The 20,534-nt window shown below is 31.5% G+C and overlaps 1 protein-coding gene across 8 annotated transcripts in view; it reads left to right on the forward strand.

Moving 5' to 3' along the window:
* The window catches only part of gek (serine/threonine-protein kinase gek), a 161,247-nt gene extending 154,153 nt beyond the window's left edge, over nt 1-7,094 (forward strand). For 6 of the 8 annotated variants that reach the window (XR_013884271.1, XR_013884275.1, XR_013884272.1 and 3 more), the window contains 4 exons: nt 449-1,415; nt 2,085-2,322; nt 3,133-3,236; nt 3,962-7,094. Coding sequence is in view for 2 of the 8 variants with exons in the window: in XM_080177721.1 (XP_080033847.1) it covers nt 2,085-2,322; nt 3,133-3,236; nt 3,962-4,078 (459 nt within the window). In the remaining 6 variants the exon portion in view is untranslated. The remainder of the gene's footprint in view (nt 1-448; nt 1,416-2,084; nt 2,323-3,132; nt 3,237-3,961) is intronic. The other 2 variants (XM_080177721.1, XM_080177723.1) reach the window with 1 other exon arrangement.
* The last annotated feature ends 13,440 nt before the right edge of the window (nt 7,095-20,534 follow it).

The raw sequence follows: 20,534 nt of genomic DNA on the forward strand, positions 1-20,534 counted from the left end.
TCCCTTGCCCCTTGCCCCCACCTCCCTTCTCCCTTCTCCCCGTCTGCTACATTCCAAACTAACACAACGAGTGTTTATTTCCCTTTCCCCCACTTCCCTTATCCCTTCTCCCCGTCTGCAATATTCAAAACATACATAACGAGTAGCGGCATTCTATGCGCAAGTCCCCAAACTCAGTCAGAAACTGCTAAATTCTTGCACATTTCCTTTAAGCCAGTCCCCAAAGTCTAAGACTCCTAAAAATTGAATATTCGATCCATTGTCCCCTCCCTTACTCCCTGGAATTTTTCTCAAATTAAAACGACCCCTCGGGTCTAACAAAACTGGTTTTTATTTTTTAATTTTTGCGGAAAGCTGTCAATAACACGATGCTCTAAATAGTATTCTGTGAAAAAAAAATAAAGAAATTGAGATTATTCGTATGTTTGAACTTGTAAAACCTGTCTAGGAAAATAGTCTGAACGAATCAACTGATTCCTGGGACCTTCAAAGTGTAATTGACAGGGAAATTAGTCATATTGGTGGTGTGGGCACCTTGTCCTCCCAGGCCAAAGAATCCACTGGTAGTTTTGTGAGCAGCAGCAGTAGAGTTGGCAGCCCGTTAGCAGCTGTTCCACCACAGGGTATGATGGAATATCATCATCATCTGCAGAACGATAACACAAGCAGTTCCAGCTTTATGGATGAATTTGAGGATGCGGTTGCAACAAGTTCTAGTCCCACAAATACAGCTTCCTCGCCGACCCCAATGCCAAGATATTCCCCGCAGTTCAATAGATTCTCTAGGAAAATTAGCTTCAGAAAGCCAAAAGGAAAGATTAAGCGGAGTGTATCTGAGGATAAGACTGCAACATCCTCCTTTGCAGCAGTTATGGGCAAGAAGAAGACATCACTGGTGAATGCCTACAAGAAGTCAACCTCAATTGGAAGCGCGCCGCAACCGCCTTCATCGCCAGGTCCTTCATTTCCCACCAATGTCCACTTCAACATGAAACAGCAGAGTCCCTTCATCCGTAGGTGCATGAGTATTGATCCTGACTCCATTCTGGATAAAATTAATGACCACAACGAAGTGCTTTCCACAGACGATGAAGAAAGGCTGTAGCAACAAAGTCGTATTTGTTAATTCAAATGTCGTCTTTGGTTACTAAAAAAAGTGTCGTAGTTCTTTACAAATAACGACTTTTATTCGTGTGTGTACCTGTTTTAACGCTTTAGTGGAACAAAGTGTTACTTCACTTCTACAACTATCATCTTTAGCCCTTCCAAGTGGATTTGTACAGCCCAATCTCTACCAATATGTGTCTCTGAGTTCTAAGATATTGCTCAAATTCAACAACAAAAATATACCACAAAAGACAAACTCCTCAAGAAAATTGAAGAATCTTATTTTGGCCGAAAAAAAAATAATTTAGGTTAGGTTGGCTTGAAGAGTGGATTCGTGTGTGTGTTTTTCAACCCTTTGATTACTAATTTTTTTAGGTTTTACTAATGATTCCCATCTGGATACGACATAATTAATAAATACCATTAATACCTTTCGTTTGTATTAACTTGTTGAATTTACTAACAATAACTGCATTTTATAACTAAAAATTCTTTCAGAAAGTTTATGATTTTAATAATCAATTGTGATAATATTCATAGAGGACTTGAATATTTATTTTCGTAATAAAATGCTTATTTCAACAAAGATGACAACCTTTATAAAATCAGACATTAACAAATCTAGATATTTTAAAAGGTCTGTGCTAACAAAACAGATAGTATTAATGATGTGATTTTTATTTGAATATTCATGGAAAGTTTTTTTGTTTCATGATGCTATACATGATTTTCAGTATGGCTAAGAAGAACCGGTTCCAATCCAGCGGATATTAATCGGTTTTGAAGCCATACTGGAAAAAAAATTTGGATATGAACTCTGGTTGCATAGTTTAAAAAAAATATAGGTATATTTGTATAATGTACAGGGGTTTATTGGACATGCAAAGAATATAAATAAAGTATCCAAGCCACCCCTGGACGTTTAGTCATTTGTAAATTCTACGAACCGCTAATCTAAAATTATTTGTTTTGTTTAGTCTGGCATGCGAAACTACCTAAACGGCGGGAACGGCGGAGCCGCCAGCGGTAACAGCAATACAAGCACTCCCCCGCCCTCATACCGCCTGGCGATGGGCAGCAGCGGCGGCGGCGGTAGCAACCCCTCGGGGCTCCTACCCTCCTCCTCGACGTCCCTGCCCCGCTCCCCCGACCTGGACGCGTCCTACCAGGGGCTGTCAGGCAGTGTGGGGGGTGGCATGAGTCATTCTATTATGGGTAAGTTTTTTCCCAATATCAATACATAGAAATCATAAGGGAGAAGACAATAGACGACAAATTAATTTACACCCTTGATTTTTATAAACAAAAGAAGGTGTCTTAACTTTTATTTTTATAGCTAGTCGGTGTTTTTAGTAAGTAGTCGATGTAAAATTTTCCATAGAATTTAGATATGCAATCGTTTTTTTGTAGATCTCTTATTTTTTAAGTAATTAAATTTTTTTTAAAATTAAGTCGGTTTTAAGGTACTAAAACGCAACAAAAAAAAGAAGACGCCTTCTTTACCTAGATTTTACCAACTCATCAACATTTATTAGAAATATCCAAGATTTTTAAGCACACGAATTAAAGAACGTGTTTTGAAATTGTAGATATAGGTATAATAATGTCCTCTCCCTCCCTGCTATTTCAAGAAGCTGTACGATTTCATTTAGGCCTTTTAGGGGTTTATTAGAGATTTAGAACTGCCCTAACTTTGGCTAGAGAAGAGCTAAAAGAATGGTGCTTATATTTTTAGCTTTTATGTAGGGGGAGGTATTTTTTTATCACTCCCCCCGGGCCCCCACCCTACCTTAAACTTCCTTTGAAACATTGTATTTTGAATGTGCATAAATGTTAATTTTTTTATATTTAGGGGGAGGGGGTGGTTCAACCACTGGGCAGGGGTCACTAGGCTTCCAAAGTAGCCATGATGTCAACTAATTTATTTAATATATTATTAGGAGGGGGTGGTTCAACCTCTGGGCAGGGGTCACTAGGCTCCCATAGTACCCAGGATGTCAACTAATTTATTTAATATATTATTAGGAGGGGGTGGTTCAACCTCTGGGCAGGGGTCACTAGGCTCCCACAGTAGCCATGATGTCAACTACATCAACATCTATCAGAACACCAACCATCAACATCTTTATGTAAGTGTTTATCAGCGCAGCTGATTGTATAACTAGGGTCTGTACGTCAATCTGTCACCACGTTTGCTTTTTTAGCTGTCCTTGTCTATATTAAAAGATAACCACTTGATGATTATATTTCTTATGCGGATTATATCATTATCAACCTTATCAATTTTGTTTATCTATCCATGATCTCTAGTATGACGCAGCTTTTTAAACTACCTTTTCAACAATAAAGCTATAAAGTCTATATTCCTAATTCCTTAATTGGATTTTAAAAAACATAGTTTAGGAACAATTCGAACACATTATTGGTTAGAATGTACTCATTCTGGTTCGAATTAGCTGGATTTCTAAGGATGAATCATTTATTATTTCTAAAAATCTTCTTTAAATACCTACTGTCCTAAGTTGGATGGATTATTGTACCTGGCGTGACCATCTATGGGCAATATATCCATTTTCATTATCGCTTTGGGACCGATTAATATCCGGTAAATTAGAACCGGTTCTTAGCCATACTGAAAAATAATGTCTAGCATCGTATTATATCCAGTTTTCTACGAATATAAAAATGTACAATTATAAGATTGAAACCAGTTTTTTAGGCCTTGCCTTTAGTATCTTGGGGCTAAAAAATGATTTAATCTTAAAATCATACATTTTTATTTCCGCAGAAAGCTGTTTATAATACGATGCGATAAATAACCAATATCAATGACTGATTAATTATCTATTTTTAGGACACAAATATGTCTAGCTCTCCACGCCACTCCTTGGGCTCCAACAACTCCTCCAACCTGTCAACACCCCCCTCCCCCGCCAGGGAGGTGGGCGGATCATCATCCTATGAATCGTAATCATCCCCCCGCCAAACAAAAACAACACCCGCCCCGACAACATTGATACTTAAGCTACCACTGAAAATTCCACCAAAATCTGGAAAATATGTCATGAACTTTATTTTGGCATTTTTTGGATGTTTTTAGTGGTAAATTTAATATATAAAAAAACTATTACATGTGGCTGTATTAAGTTTTTTTCATAGTGATAATTTAAAAAAAATTATTTCAATGGCTTGTTTATGGGATGAGAAAATATGACAAAAAATTTATATTTATTCTTGAATTAAAGTTTTTAAAATTTAAATTTTTAATGTTTGTTTTCATTTCTGTTCTAATGCAAGCCGCCACTCTACTATAGTGATTCAGTGATTTTTGTACAATACAAGCACCACCTAGCGACTGAAAAATGTACTAATTTAAACAATTATACTTTTTTGGGGATCATTTCAGTAACAAAGTAGTTTGATTTTTAGCCGCTAGGTGGAAAGGTTTTTAACTTCTACATGTTTTGATTTTCCTCTTTTTTTGTTAATTGTTTCAATCAATGAACGTACATAGCCTTATAGACTTTCCTATTTAATTTTTTTTTAAATTTCTCCATGCTATTAGGACTAGTGTATGACAACAAATTAAGTTTAAATGGTAATAATTTTTATTTTCAAAAGTAGAATATCTTATTTCCTGAATTTTTTTTTTATAAAAATAGATATTGCCATTCTTAAGCACACGATTACAATCATATTTAGGACTTCTAAGACATTTTTCTCTATTTTTAGACAAAAAATCGATCACAAGGTTTTTTTGTCAAGAAAAATGTTGAAAAATTGTCATAAAAATTCAATGGAACCAAAAGACAAAAAAAGCATTGCGCTAAGCAATTTTTGAAAACTTTTTTTTTAATAAATAGAATAAATTTTCCTATTTAGATAAAGTAAAATACAATCCTTAATTTGCTTCAAAGTAGACGAGTTTTTTATCGCATCGTATTATAGGCAGCTTTCCGCGGATATAAAAATAAAAAAAAATATAAGATTAAAATCAATTTTGTAAGCCCCGAGGGACCGGAGGCCCGTGCTAACAAAATTTGTATTAATTTTATAATTTTAATATTTGTGGAAAAATTGTCTGTAATACGATGCTATACATGATTTTTTAATATGACTGAGAACCGGTTCTAATCCAGTGGATATTAATCGGTGTCGAGCCATACTGCAATATATTTTATTACTTTTCATATGTTTAAATAGACTTTTCCCCCCCAATAAAAGCAGTATTAATAGATTAAAATACACATAAAATGGAGGTTAGGCGGAAGGGTCATTTTTAGCAACAAACGCAAAAAAAACTGTAAAAGATATTCGCAGCTGGCTAAAATAACAATACCTCCCATCCATATATACCATCCCTTCCCATCTACTGGATAAACGTTCTGACCAATCAAATTTTCTCCTGTTAATATATCCACGTATTCGTTGTCCATTGTCCTAATGGTGAAATATTTTAGCCGAGTTCCTTTGTTTTTGTTTTTAAAAGTGGTATTTCCGCCCTCCCCATCATTAGGAAAGTTGCAAGTAAACGGATTTAATAGTTCAGTATAATAATACTTTATACAGTATAAAATTACATTACCATTTTCTTACAACTAATTAGACAAAAATCAAATGTTAAAATTTATAATTTGAGTATATATTTGAAATAAAAGCTTTGGAGTCAAATTTAATAATCAAATTTTCAAACTTGTTTAAAAAACTTTTTGTGATTGAAGTTTTATTTATTCTATCCCTTAATTTTATAAAAGAATAAGAATGTGTACATTTATTTTAATTTTTTTGTGTCTTCCATTTTTAATGTATCTATTAATAGCCTTATGTTTTAAGACTTTTTTAAATTTAAAATAAAACTAGTAAGTTATAGGAATAAGTGTATTAATTTAAATTGAATAAAAATATTAATTTTAATGTCCATTCGCATGACTGAGGTGTTATTCCTGTAGAAATATTATTTTAGCTATAAAAAGCATTTTTTGTGCTTTTTATAGAAAAGGAAAGGAGTGATGTTTTTTCTTCTTCTGTGTTTTTTTTAAGTAGTTTGTGTGCAAGGGCGTGATTATGGGGTGGATACAAGAGTTGGAGGGATTTTTACCCCCATTTTCTGTACTCACATTCCTGCCCTTACCACTTTTATAGCAGCTCTATATACCGATTCAAAATGTTTTTATTTTTGAAAGATTTCCTTAAAAGTCAGGCTTTTAAGAGTTAAAAGTATTCTTTTTTCAGAATAAAATTATTTGAAATTGGTATTTTTGGCTTTCATTTTACACTTTTCTACTTAAAACGGATTTTAAGCCTTAGAATTTCTAGCAATTTTTTCATATTATAAATTTTATTAATTTTTCCCCAACATAGCCATAATGAATCTATATTTCATATTATTTTTTAAGGCTTAATAAATCTGTAAAAAACTTCAGCATATCTTTATCATTTTAAATATATTTATATAGTAGAAATAATATCATACAAATATTACAATTTTCTTATTTTTATTTTATCTAAAAAAAAATTAACCTAGTCAGGCAAAATAATTTATAATGAGGTTTTCTTGTTATAATTTATAAACAGAAAAAAGTATAAAAAATCTTTTTATGTAATTTTTTCCAATGCACAATTAAAAAATTTGTGGATTTTTTTTGAAATTAATGCAATTTTTATGAAAAAGAATATCATAAAAAAATTTGATATTTTGTATTAAAAATAGGTTTATCTAAACCTAATCAAATAAGAATAAATAAAAAATTATCAAAATATTTTGACTTATGATATATTATAATCATTAAAACTTGACCCCCCATATGTTTACGTTACAATTTTATGTTTATATTTTGATTTGTGTATCATCTAGACTATTACATAAAAATTATGTAAATTTTGTTGAATTATTATTATTACTCTGCGTCATTTTTTCTGTTTTTTTTATTATTATCAATTATCAAACAGCTCGTTATTTAAAGAATAAACATTTATAATAAAAAAAATGTTTTTTTTTTAATTTCGCGGATTCCAAATTAAGGAGGGGTGGGGTTCATTCTTAGTGCTTAGTCGAGCTTTAAAAAAATTTAATTTTAGAAAAAATAGAAATAAGAGATAGGCATTTTTTAGTAGCAAAGCTACTCTATGTTTCACAATGTCCGTCCGTCCATAATTTTTGCAGGTTTTTGGCTACTTTTTTTACATTTTTCTCCATATCTTTGGTGTTTATGGTCCGATTTTTGAAATTTTTACAGTTAAAGTTGTAAAAATTTAATTTCCTGTCGTTTGAAGAAAACAACAATGGCAGTCAGACTGCCTTTTAATGGGTTTTTGGCTATTTTTATATGTTTGACATATTTCCCCATATCTTTGGTATTTTTGGTCCAATTTTAAAACTTTTTTGCATTAACAGTTTCAAATTTTTTTCCCCCATTGTTATGTGCATGTAGTATGTAATTTACTTTAACCGTCTACATCATACAAAATAAAACAAGGTTTCGTGTTTATTTTCTCCAATAAATCTATTTTTGATTTTAATAAATACACTTTAAATCTACTTCTACGTATTCCCATCCACAATTTTTTGTGCTTCGCTACTTATGGATGTTGTCATCCTTGTTTTTCATTATAAATTTTTGCGTTTTTTGGTCTTTCCAAAGACTGGATTGGTCTTGAATGATGAAACAAGACTGGATAAATAGGCAAATAAATTATCCTGTTACATATGTATCTCTGGTGCCCAGTTTTGGTAAATTTTACTCTTTTATGTTTTACTAGCGGCTTCGCCCCTAGCCTCTAGGGGCTTTGCCCCAAGAGGTATAATTACATCTTCTATTACTTACCCAGCAGAACGGATCGCAAATTTTCGCACCTAACCAACAGAAAAACATTTTCTCGTTTAAATAACGAATTCGCAAAATTCGTAAAAAAAATAGTCTAATGTATTCTCAAGAAAATTACTACTGGTGCTGCTCATAGTCTAATGTGTTCTCAAGAAAATTATTTTTTTTTGTGGGGGTAAATTTTCATTTTTTGGGGGTGTTGGGGGTGTCCCACCCCCCAAGAAAATAGCTTAAAACCACCACAGGACCGATAGGTATATACCCTGAAGAGTAGAATTCAATCGGTTCAGTGGTTACCGAGATCTTAAGTTTCAGACGGACGGACGGATGGACGGACAGACATCAAGCTACTTTGTATTATAGATATATTACATGAACAAAAATTGAATAAATACTATGTACTTGGACATAAAAAGGATTTAAAGTAATTGTTTTTTTTTAACACTCTTTCAGGATATACAGAATATGATTTAGAAAATATATTTTGGAAAATTTGAGTTATGGGTTTTTTGAGTGTATAATCTATGAATTCCTAAGCCGGCTTAAAATTCAAGTTTTAAGCCAATTTTTTGGAATTCATAGTGTAAACTGGGGATTTCATAGTGTAAATGAAATATGACACCAGGGTTGTAAAGATAAGAGTCTTGGATTCATAGTGTATTGGCTTAAAAGTGGCTGAAGATTTTACACTATGAATTTGCTTTTAAGCTTTTATATTTTTAGAATTAAAAAATCACGAAATTCCACCTTTTTGTTATCCCATTAAGCCTTTTTAAAAGCCTCACAAAGATATAAATAAAACTTCCCGGAAAAGTACAATCAAATTAACCCAACAGTATCGAGATCTTAAGCTTCAGACAAACACACCTTACTATTTTGTATTATAGGATTGCTAAATATTTTTTTATATAAAGAGTATTTTTAAAAAGCGAAGCTTTTCTATAACTAGGGTTGGTCCGTCCGTCCGTACGTCACAGATAGATAGCTCTTTTCATTAATTTAAATAGGTTAGAATTGTCCTATCGATTCCAAACTTTAAATGGTGATTTCTGTAGTAGTTAGGTACGATTTAGAAAGCGTAGCAACTCTATAACCGGTACCAGAATGTCCGTACGTCTATTTTAAACATGTTGATTTTTTATTTTTAATAGTACATTATGTGAGAAAATTATCCGATATTCCGTTCTGATACTCTTGTAGTATTAATGTTCGTTGGTTTTACCGTTTCAGAGCTTCGCTTTTATGGATGTTGTCATCCTTGTTTATGGTAAATGTACATTCCTTGAAAGGTTAAGGTAAAAAAAAGTAATTTTAAAATGCATTAAACAAGGCCTAAAAATCCATAAAAGCACGAAACTTTTTTTATTAATGGTTTAAGATCCAAAACTAGAACTAAACGCATTAATTTTTGTCATTTATTAAAGTGGCCATCATTGTGACATTATATATATAATGCTGTTTTAAACAAGTACCCTTCTATGCATCTAGGGGCGTAGCTGTTAGTAGATAATAGAGTAGCTGCACTACTAAAATTAATAAATACTTAAATCAGAGAATACCGAAAATTTCAATATAAATACTTGGCATGGGCCCTAGCAAAAAGAAAAAAGTTCTTGCATTAGTCCTTTTTTTCACCCAATAAATGTCAAATTTCAAAAACCAAGGATATATATTCTAAAAACAGTAAAATATTTTTTTTATCATATGTGAAGGTTTCTACAATTAGGCTGTGTCCACACGCAGCGAAAAGAACTGAACGGATATTAAGGTTTATAAAATCCTTCTTTCATCAATAGTGTAAAAACAATCTATAATCTAAAACTAAAGCAACTCTATAATTGTGAAAAGGTCTCTTTTTATCAAAATTGATATAATACATTCATATGCAAAATTGATTTAATGTATAAAACGATTCCTATGACAATGAACAGAATGAGGCTGTTAATAAACAGCAAATGTTTTAAAAACTAAAAAAAATACTAATTTTTTCTGTTTCCTGCTTCTTATCTTTAAGAATAAATGTCAATTCCCAAGTTGAAATCTTTAGTAAATCTTTCAAATATCTGGGATTATGTTTAATTTTAACGGAAATACACTTGGCAAATGAGGTGGATTTTTGGTAGCTTCGCTTTAGTTTGCTTACTCGAAAATAATTAATTTCTTATTCAAACTTGTCTCTAATGATATGTCTGTGTGTTTGTTTGCACCCAAAGATCACAACTGATATGAATCTCCTTTTTATTGAAGCTTCTGAAAAGTCATGAGACATTTACTTCAGTGGCAGAATGCGCTCTGCTTTACGAAGCAATATATGCAATAATCCATTGCTTCTACTTTATTATAATTTTTAAAGTTTAATAATTAGAAAATTGTTTTAAAAGTAATGATAATAAAATTTGCCACTATTATGAAGAAATTTCAATTCATCTTTTATTTGTATATTTACTAAAATAGCTCCGCTTGTATTCTAGAAATTGTTCTTGTTATTGAATTTAAGATAAATCTTTTTAAACAGATTTTTACAAGATAATGGAATTTTATGAATGTTTTTAAACTGTTTAATTTTTACAGATTCTCATATGATTTGCTTTTTTTCTTTGTATTTTTAGCGAAGCTACTATATAATTGTTCTTGTCAATCAGTCTTATTTATCTATGTCTGTCTTGATTATTATATATATACGTGTATTAAAATATGATTGTTCTTGTTATCTATTTATTTATGTTATTTGTTAAACTTAAATATCTTGTCACCAAATTTTTACTCCTGTTTCTATCTTTTAAACAAGGATGACAAAATCCTTAAAAGTAAAGCCAATAAATGACAAACGAGCTTAATGAAACCAACTAATTTAGTAATAAAGCTGTATAAATTAAACCAAAGTTAAACGAAAAAATACCCCGCCCCCTCCAAAATTAAAGAAGGATGACAACACCCATAAAAGCGAAGCTCTGAAACAACAGGACAAACGGACATTAACACTTGTATAGTGTCAGAACTGAATAATAAGAATATAATTTATAAAAGTCAAAGCAAAATTGTAGGTAGATTTGTTGTAAAACTTCTTTATAAAGTACATTTACACCTAAAATAAGTATTAACAGTCAGTCAGACAAAAAAATTAAATGATTGTTTAAAGAATTGTTGTTTCCAAGGAAAACCCTGCAATTTATCTCTCTCTCTATCTATCTATCTATCTAGAAGAACCCTGCGACATATTTGTTTACTAACGGCTATTTTTGACATTTAAATATTTATTTCTACAAGAAACAATATACAACAGTCATAAAATAATAAGATATAACATAAGTATAATAGATAGATAAACGTAATCATAGTACTTCATATAACAAGGAACGGAATATTTTTAACATCTAAATAATTGGCGGATTCTTTAATTCGTAGAATTTGTGTTTTTTACATTGTCTTTCTGCCCACAATGCAATAGAATTTAATTAGGTAATATTTAAAACCATGGATCTTAAGGGTGTAAGACAATGGACAATAAATTGATAAACAACCCCCAACAATGATATAAAAATTACCCTTCCTGTAGACTAATATTATTTCTTTTTAATTTGGATACTTATCTCATATCTCCACCCCCCTTTATTAATGATTAATATTAGTATTAGGATGTAGTAGTTTTATGCGTTTGTTTATTACTTTTAATTAGCCTAAGCTGAGTCATTTTGGTACTTAGTTGCCCCACAGGGTTAAGGTCCCACAAAGATCCTCCTTATTTCAATTCATTTTACAAATAAGAGAGTGGAGGTTATCAGCATTTACATGCATTTTGTATTAAAGCACCTAAAATTAATCTGAAGTACCCAAGGTTTTTGTATGTCAAGATCTTGCCAGCCACTTAACCAATTCAGTTCTAAATTAGGTCCTAGGACAAACGTAGGAGTTCCAAACGTCGGAGTGGACACTTAACCTACCTAACCTATTTCAGACCATCTTATAGGTTTTTTATATTCCTAACCCATGCGGGAGGCTTATTTGTACATTCATATCTTAACCTAAAAACTACAAGAAATGAACTTGCTATTTTTTCTTGCATCAAAATATTTACTAAATATCTTTATGGGGGTCTTACAGCTGTCATTACTCACAAATAATAAATAATTTATAAATTGAAATATAACAAGGATGACAACATTCATGAGTAACGAAGCACAAAATCGTTTTGGATCAAGGAAACTAGCGGGATTCGTCGTAGTTTCACAGTATATATTCTTCTTTTTCTAGCCTCTGCGGGGGATTTAATCTTGCGGTGCAATCATTAAAATTTACCTTACCCAATCTAACCTAAGATAACCTTTTAAAAGCTACTGTGAAAATACGACTTAGTCAGAGTTTCCAGGCTTTCAGAGCTCTTTAGCATTTTTGTAGCATCTATCTATTTCTTTAAGCGAAGCTACTCTATATTTAGTTTCATTTTGTACATTCATCTGTTTGTCTGTTGGTCGTTCAGTAATGCTTTTTTGGCTGGTATGGGAGTTCTTGAGGCTTATCATATCTATCTATTTCAGTGAAGCAACTCTATATTTAGTTTGTTTGTTGTACATCTGTCCGTTTGTTGGTCGGTCATTAATATTTTATGGCTTTCAGGGGAGGTCTTTAGCTTTATTGTATATGTATATTTCTTTCAGCGAAGCTACTCTATATTTAATAATTTAGTTTGTTTGTTGTACATACATCTGTTTGTCTATTGGACAGTCATTAATCTTTTTTAATGTAGGGGAAGGCTTGTAGCCTTTATAGTATCTGTCTATTTCTTTTAGCGACGCTACTCTATATTTTGTTGGTTTGTTGTACGTCTGTCTGTCGATTGGACAGTCAGTTATTATTTTTAGTATGAAATGATATTTGTCTATTTTTCTGTATGTATTCCTGTTGTATATGCTTTTAATATAAAATTTTCTCTCTTAATCTGTCTAATGTTTAACTATTAAATTTTGATTTTCAAACCTCCCCTCCCTCATGTGCTCCTTGAGGCCTTTAGGGCCGTATCCGCTAGAAACTATAAAATAAAAGTCTTTTTTTAACAGGGATCTAAAGGGATAAGACTATCGATCTAGCTGATTACGAGATTTTACGGACATACATGCAGACAAAATGACATCCTTTTAGGTTGCTAATATAGTTTTCAGATATATTTCAATATGTTCCTCTATTGTTTGGAGGGGATGGGGGGGGGGGGGGTAACGCTATATTAACCATCTGGAATAAACAGAATATCAGAGTATGTGAAAATCTCAGACAATGAATTATTTAATTCTAGCATTTTAAAACATCTATTTTATGCAGGATTTCTAAGGGATAAGACGATATAAGATAAATTTTTATGCGTCTTCAATGATGATTATCAAATTTATTCATTCTTTAGATTAAAATTATTGGTTAAAAGGTTGGGACATTTTAAAATTTAAGAAGTCAGTATACTTATCAATTTAAATATAAGTACCCAAAGTTTTGACTCTCTACATGTATTCATGTTCTATGGTCCTTCGTTTTTAGAGCTTTATTTTTATGGATGTTATCATCCTTGTTTTCTTTAACAGTAAAAGATAAATTTACACTTAATGCTCACTGATATAGAATCTTCGCTGTCTATCTTCAATGGCAGCTGAGAAAATTGCATGTTCCACATAGCGTTACAGACTTGCGGACTGATGAATAGACAAAGTAAATTAAACAGAAGCTTCGCTACTAATAAATAAATTAACTTCTAAGATTGTTCTATGTTTCTTAACTCCTTAAATATGAAAAAAGTTTTCGTGTATGATTTAACATAGAATGAATATCAAAAGGTTAATTGTAACAGAGGGTCGTAGTACCCTCACCTGAAATAGTTATGAACCTTACAAGGACCTATAAAAAGCTACATTGTAAAAGAAAACCATCTCGGTTCGGTGGTTAGCGAGATCCTTCGATACACACAGACAGACAAACACACACACTCTGTTACTTTAATAGAAGGATTATTTTGGATAATGATTTTTAAAAAATGAACACAGCACATAAATTTACCAAAACAAGGATGACAACATCAGACAACATAAATTTGTTGCAAAATAAATTAAATACGGGACATACTTTCATTTTTAGGATGGTTCTGTATCTAAAAGGGCTTCAAAAATAGCTTAAAACCAAGACTTAAATCTAAAATTGAAATAGCCTAGAACCATCACAGGACCTATGGCATTGCATATACTCAATTATTTTTCGTATTTTCAAATAAATCAAGCTTTCTTAGAGGCAAAGTAGTCTGAAAATTATACTGTTGCTCAAAGTTTTGCAAACACATTCTCTCGGATGTTCGCACAAAATTTTGGGTACTTATATATATAAATGATTTATTAGAAATAAGATGAATAAATTTCTATGTGGTCTTTTTTTCTCTCGATGATAGTTTTTTGAAGCCATGCTACTTATGAAAATAAAATATTTCATTTTACATATTTTTTCAATAATATAAATCACTTGAATCCGACTTATTTACAAAAAGTTATTTGATTTGTTATTTCTTTATATAAAAAATTTGCAAATATTCATGCAAAAATAATGGTTCATTTGAGATTCAATACTTTTGGGATTCTTTTTTAATATATATTTTAAGATAAAATATAAACTTTTAAAAGAGGAGCTTTTCTAACTTTAGATTTGGTAGACCTGTTGATTCTATGTAAATTTCGGAATAGATATTTTTATTTTTTATTTGTTGCACATTGTCCATAATACTATATGATAAATAATTTTTCAGAATTCTAATTCAGCTGATATTTAATTGTTTGATTAAAGGAATCGTTTAATTTGTTAAAGTTCGTTTGAATGACAGTCTGATCGATAGATCTTTGCTTCTAGTAATTGTTGTCATCCTTGTTTTCTCTAAAGTTATTTAAACTTACGTAATCTATAAATAACGAATTACATTTTTTAAAAAGCAATGTAAACTTTTAAAAACTTCATAATAAACGTATTTACCTACAGATTTTCCTTATTCTATTTATTTTTTAAAGAAAGAATTATAAATCAGGGTATTTTAAGAACAGCATTTAGAAGAATTTCGGTCTTTTCGTGTTTTTAGCAAAAAAATAAGGCCTAATCTCTGGCATCAAACCTGCCCCTAGAGGCTCAAAGACAGTTGGAAAAATACTCAAATGAAATTTTTTTAGAGTAAAAGTGTTTTTAGATTGACCAAATTCGGCTTAGGAGGCCAGAGATTAAGTAGCCAAAAAGTGGACTTATTTTAGGTTCAGCAAACCAATAATCTGGGTACACTTTTACAATTTTGAAGACATTTTGATTTCAGAGGCCCAGGAGGGCTAAAGTCCGCTTCGACGACCCCCCATAAATGGGCCAAAATAATAAATCTTCAACAATTTGATTAGAGCAGGTTTTAGGCTACTTTTGACGACCGGGAAGAAAACATAATCCAATTTTGAAATTTAGAGGTAACTTCAGTTTTTAACCTTAATGGATGCAATCAAATCAGATGAAGTTTAAGTGTCTAATTATATCAGCTCGACGAGCTGGTCGTTTTTGCTCCTTCTTAAGCAAGTGATTGGTGGCCTCTGGCGGCCTCGAGCCTCAAAAAACCAATCCAAAATGACAATTTTGATGTTTAAAAAATCGTAGCTCAGCTCCTAATTGACCAAAATTTTTGGTTTTTATACTTTTAGAATTGTCTGACCTGCAGTTATAACATACTGAAAGGTCAAAGCTCTAGCTAAAGGTTAAAGGTTCGAAACCCCGCATTGAAAGTAGAAAATGGCTGTATTTTGGAAATAAGCTCATAAAAAATTCAATTTCTTGTTTGTCTTTTATTGAAACTATTTATTGTGCATAACTATCAACAACCTCCAGTTGATTTTTGAAAATCAGTCAACTACAACCTAACCTAACCTAACATTGCTGATTTAACCTAAAAAGCATTCTAGTTCCGAGGTGTTTTAAGATTTTAACAAAATTTCAAAACTTGATAATAGACTTATTTATTTGCTATTATTGCACAACATATCAATGTCATATCTCAAAGGTGGCAGGTGTGAGGCCATTTTAAAGTTTTTATATTTTTTTTACGTTACAACAATGTTATTCTTGTTTGTCTATTGAGTCATTGAAACCATTTATTGTGTAAATACATTTATTATAACTATGTACCACCTCCAAGTGATTTTTTAGAAATCTGTCAATTCTAATATAATCTAACTTATCTTTTCTGGTTTTTCCATAACCAGCACTCTAGCTTCGAGGTCTTTTAACATTTTAACAAAATTTCAAAACTAGCTAATAGACTTATCTATTTAAAATTTTTGTACAAGAAATTAAGTTCATATCTCAAAGGTTGTAGGTTTAAGGCCCTTTCAAAGTTTGATTATTTATTAAAGGGGGGGTTCGTAATGACATCTATTCGTAAACCGTGAGCAAAATGGTCTAAATATTTAGCTAGACCCTTCAAACTTGGTATATAAGACAGTCCTATAGGTATTACATCTAAATCAAAAAAATAAAAAAAAAATATTTTAAGGTTAGGTTAGGTAAGAAAAACCCTGCGGAAATGGGGTTTTTAGGCTTTTTTTGGTCTATTTTGATGTGGAAACTTACCTTAAATTTTTTTTTCTTAAGGTTTTAACTTAAATACACTGTGTCTATTCATATGGACATTTTTTAAGATGATTCAGCAAGTCTTGGACCGACCACAGGGGGCTAGGTGGGTGGCCCGCAGGGGTTAAGTGCATTCTTCCCAATATATATGTTGTGATACATCAAATTATAGGTTTTTTAGGTCAATGAACTCAAATTCAGAGCTAAAATAAGCATTAGACTAATCTGAAGCTAGCCCCAGCGGGCTAGGTTGGTAGCCCGCAGGGGTTAAGTGCATTTTTTCCAATATATATCTTGTTATACAAGGTGTTTCAGAAAATACTGCGTTTTCCAGATTTGGGAAACAACCATTAGAGTACAAAAAAAATAATTATATGTCCATATTCTCTATAAAAATATGCATCAAATTTGTTACAGGCGTTTTTTAATATCTCTTAAAACAACAGCGCATTTTAGAGCCCAAAGAATTCAAAATGTGTGTGTGTTATTGTATTCTTACAGAATTTTATGCTATAACATTGAATTAAAATCCTTTTTTAACTTGAAAACAACATTTTAACATAAACATCAAAATAATCTGATAATTACATTTAAAACTTAATTTAAAATGCCTTTTTTTAAACCAAAAATCAATATTCTTTTTGCTTGGATTTTAATTCTTAGTATTAAAATTCTTCATATTCGTTCCTCGCCCCTCCCCCTTTAATCTCTTAATTTTGATTGACAGATTATAAGAGATCATCTTATAAAACATGAGTAATTAAAGAAAACGCACTTTTTACAGACAATTTCAAACCATGATAACTTGCTTATTTTTAAGTTATTGAAATGAAATAAAAAGTGACTTGTTTTATTTGTCAATGCACAAAGTATTAAAAGAGATTTTTTTTCTAAAAATGACTTTGTCATAGAGAAATAGAAAAAACTGAAGAACCTAAAAAGGTCTTTTCATGGAGCCAGAAAAGAAAATATGTAAAAAATTTCATATGGGGACATTGATTTAACCTTTTACTACTTTGATATTGTACTTTTGAAACAATATGTTGCAAAATATACAAGTTATTTCAATCTAATTGATATCTCATATTCACCAAGCATTTTTCCCCTACATGTACCAATCAGTACAGCCACATTTTTAGAGATATCAAAAAACACCTTAAGTAAGTCCGATGTACATTTTTACATAGAATATGAACTTATAATCCTTTTTTCATATTCCTTCTGGTTGTTTCTCAAAACCGGAAAACACAGTTTTTTTTGAAACACCGTGTATATCAAAATATAAGTTTTTTAGGTCAAGAAACTCAAATTCTGAGCAAAAATTAGCATTAGACTAATCTGAAGCTAAACCCCTGGGCTAGGTTGGTTTTCTGCAGGGCTTAAGAGCATTTACCTAACCTAACCTATAAACTTACTTATATTTTTACAGGTTTTTTTCTTGAATAAACTGTGTCTATTAATGAGGACTTTATTTAAGATGATCCAGCAAGTCGGGGACTGACCCCAGCGGGCTAGGTGGGTGGCTCGCAGGGGTTAAGTGCATTTTTCCCAATATATATTTTGTAATACACAGGGCGACCACTGCATACTATATATACTATTTATACTATATAGGATGAATGTGGATACTATATCATACTATATGACAAAAATTTACTATATATACTATATAATATTACCTTTTTTTGACCAAAATTTACTATATATACTATATGATATTACATTTATATAACAAAAAACGAATATTGTCAGTTTTGTGACAACGCCTCTTAAGGTGCGTTTTGTCTTATATTTTCACTGTAGGTTTTCTCCTATTTCTAGCCCCTGCGGGGCAATCATTAACCTTTATCTTACCTAACCTAACCTTCAATAACCTATCAAAAGTTAACTGTGATAGGACAAAAATACATAAAGCTCTACAGGTGTCAGGGATAAATATTTCCTGATAATGTCTCACCTCAATAATCAGATAATTCATCCGACTGTCTTAAAGCCCTTGTAAGGTAGCTTCACAACTATCTACTCATTGTGTTCTTAAATAGATACAAAAGTGTAGGAAAAAGATGTGAAAAAAAACTGTTCCAATCCTGAGCTTTAAGATTCTGTCATTTTGTGTTATCTGAAAGTACAAGACTTTCAGTAATTGGGAAAAATTTTAGGGGGGTATGCTCAGGAATGAAACAATTTATTTAGGCTTGCTTTGCTTCTCATGGGTGTGCCTCTGGTCATCTAAAATAAGAAGATTTATAATGTACATATAGTACAACAGGTAAAAGATTAAAATTTCTTATTTGAATAGTTAGAGTTCAGAATATGCATCTATTTAGATGATATTAAAATATCTGAAGGACAAATTAAAATCGGCCATCAAGTTTAGGTCCTGTAGGTCTCCAAGTCTTCTCTGGACAGAGTCCACATGGAGGCCTGCAGCACCTGAACCTGGAGAGCAATTGTATTTTTTCTTCAGATATGTAAAATTGTAAATAACATCTAAAAAGATGTTTATAAGAAATTTTGATTTTTACCTTACCAGAGTCCACCTGGAGGCCTGCAGCACCTTAACCTGGAGCTCAATTGTCATTTTTTCTTTAAATACATAAATAACATCTAAAGCTAAGCCTATGTTGTTTAATAAACTTACCTTTAACTTCTTAATTAAAAAATTTTGATTTTATACCTGTCCAGAGTCTACCTGGAGGGCAAGAACGTCCAAGGTGGGGGAATAAAGAGGTGATTACCCCCCACCCCCCAAACGAATTTGTGGGTGCTGGCACCCCCAAAATTTTTTCCATTTTATTCCCCCACATATAAAAATTACCCAGAATGAATAATCCCTAAAAAGTTCTGGCGCGTTTCGCGCCATTTTTTACTTACACTTTCAAAATTTTTTACCACTGCCCAAAATCAAAAGACTAAATAGTTCCCTTTAATTAAACAATGCACTGGGTGTGTTCTATCAATGTCTTTTCAAAGAAGTAATATTTTCCCAATTATTAAGAAAAAAATGTTTAAATCAAAATTGATTGTCTACCTTCCATAAAATAGATCAATCAAACATTTCAATAATTATCAAAATTACAAATACCCTCTTCAAAACTAGTTAAAAAACCTACCAGGACATATTTGAAGCTACGCTTTAAAGGAGAATCATATTGGTTCATCAGTTAGCAACGCTTGTGGGTTGATTATTTTGTTTTCATGTATAGGAATGAAATTGTTTTTAGTACTTTATTATTAGTTAGGTACTTATTTACATTATTAAATTACCCCCCCCCCCAAAAAAAAAAATTAAGCTTGGACGCCTCTGTTGGAGGCAAATTTTTTTTTCTTCAAATATATAAATAACATCCAAATATATGCTCATTTTTTTAACAAATAAACCATTAACTGCTCAAATAAGAAGTTTGGTTTTTACCTGTACAGAGTCCACCTGAGGGTCTGCAGCACATGAACCTGTAGGCTAAATGTCATTTTTTCTTCAAATATGTAAAATAATACCCAAAAAGATGCATAATTTGTTTAAAAAGTTGACCTCTAACTCTTGAAACAAGAAATTTGAATTTTACCTGTCCAGAGTGGACCTGGAGGCCTGCAGGACCAGAACTTGAATGTTGCTTTTAATTTTTCTTCATTAAAGTTAATAACATCCAAAAAGATGCATATTCTGATTTATAAGTTGACCTCTTACTCTTCAAATAAAAAATTTATTTATAACCTGTCCAGAGTGGACCTGGAGGCCTATTTAAATTTTTTCTTCAGATATGTTAATAACCTCCAAAAAGATGCATATTCTGTTTAATAAGTTGATCTCTAACTCTTCAAACAGAAATTTGAATTTTTTTACTTGTCACCTTCCAGCTAGCCTGCAGCACCTGAACCTGGAGACCTATCCAAAAATGATTAAATATACGTGAAATACTACCCAAAAGTAAACTTTTATCACATATAACCTATAGTCTCACATTGATACCTAGCCTAATAATCACAGAG

The sequence above is a fragment of the Acartia tonsa genome, chromosome 11 (genome assembly GCF_053477335.1).
Source record: "Acartia tonsa isolate MP-2025a chromosome 11, ASM5347733v1, whole genome shotgun sequence".
In the NCBI taxonomy this organism is placed as follows: Eukaryota; Metazoa; Arthropoda; class Copepoda; order Calanoida; family Acartiidae; genus Acartia; species Acartia tonsa.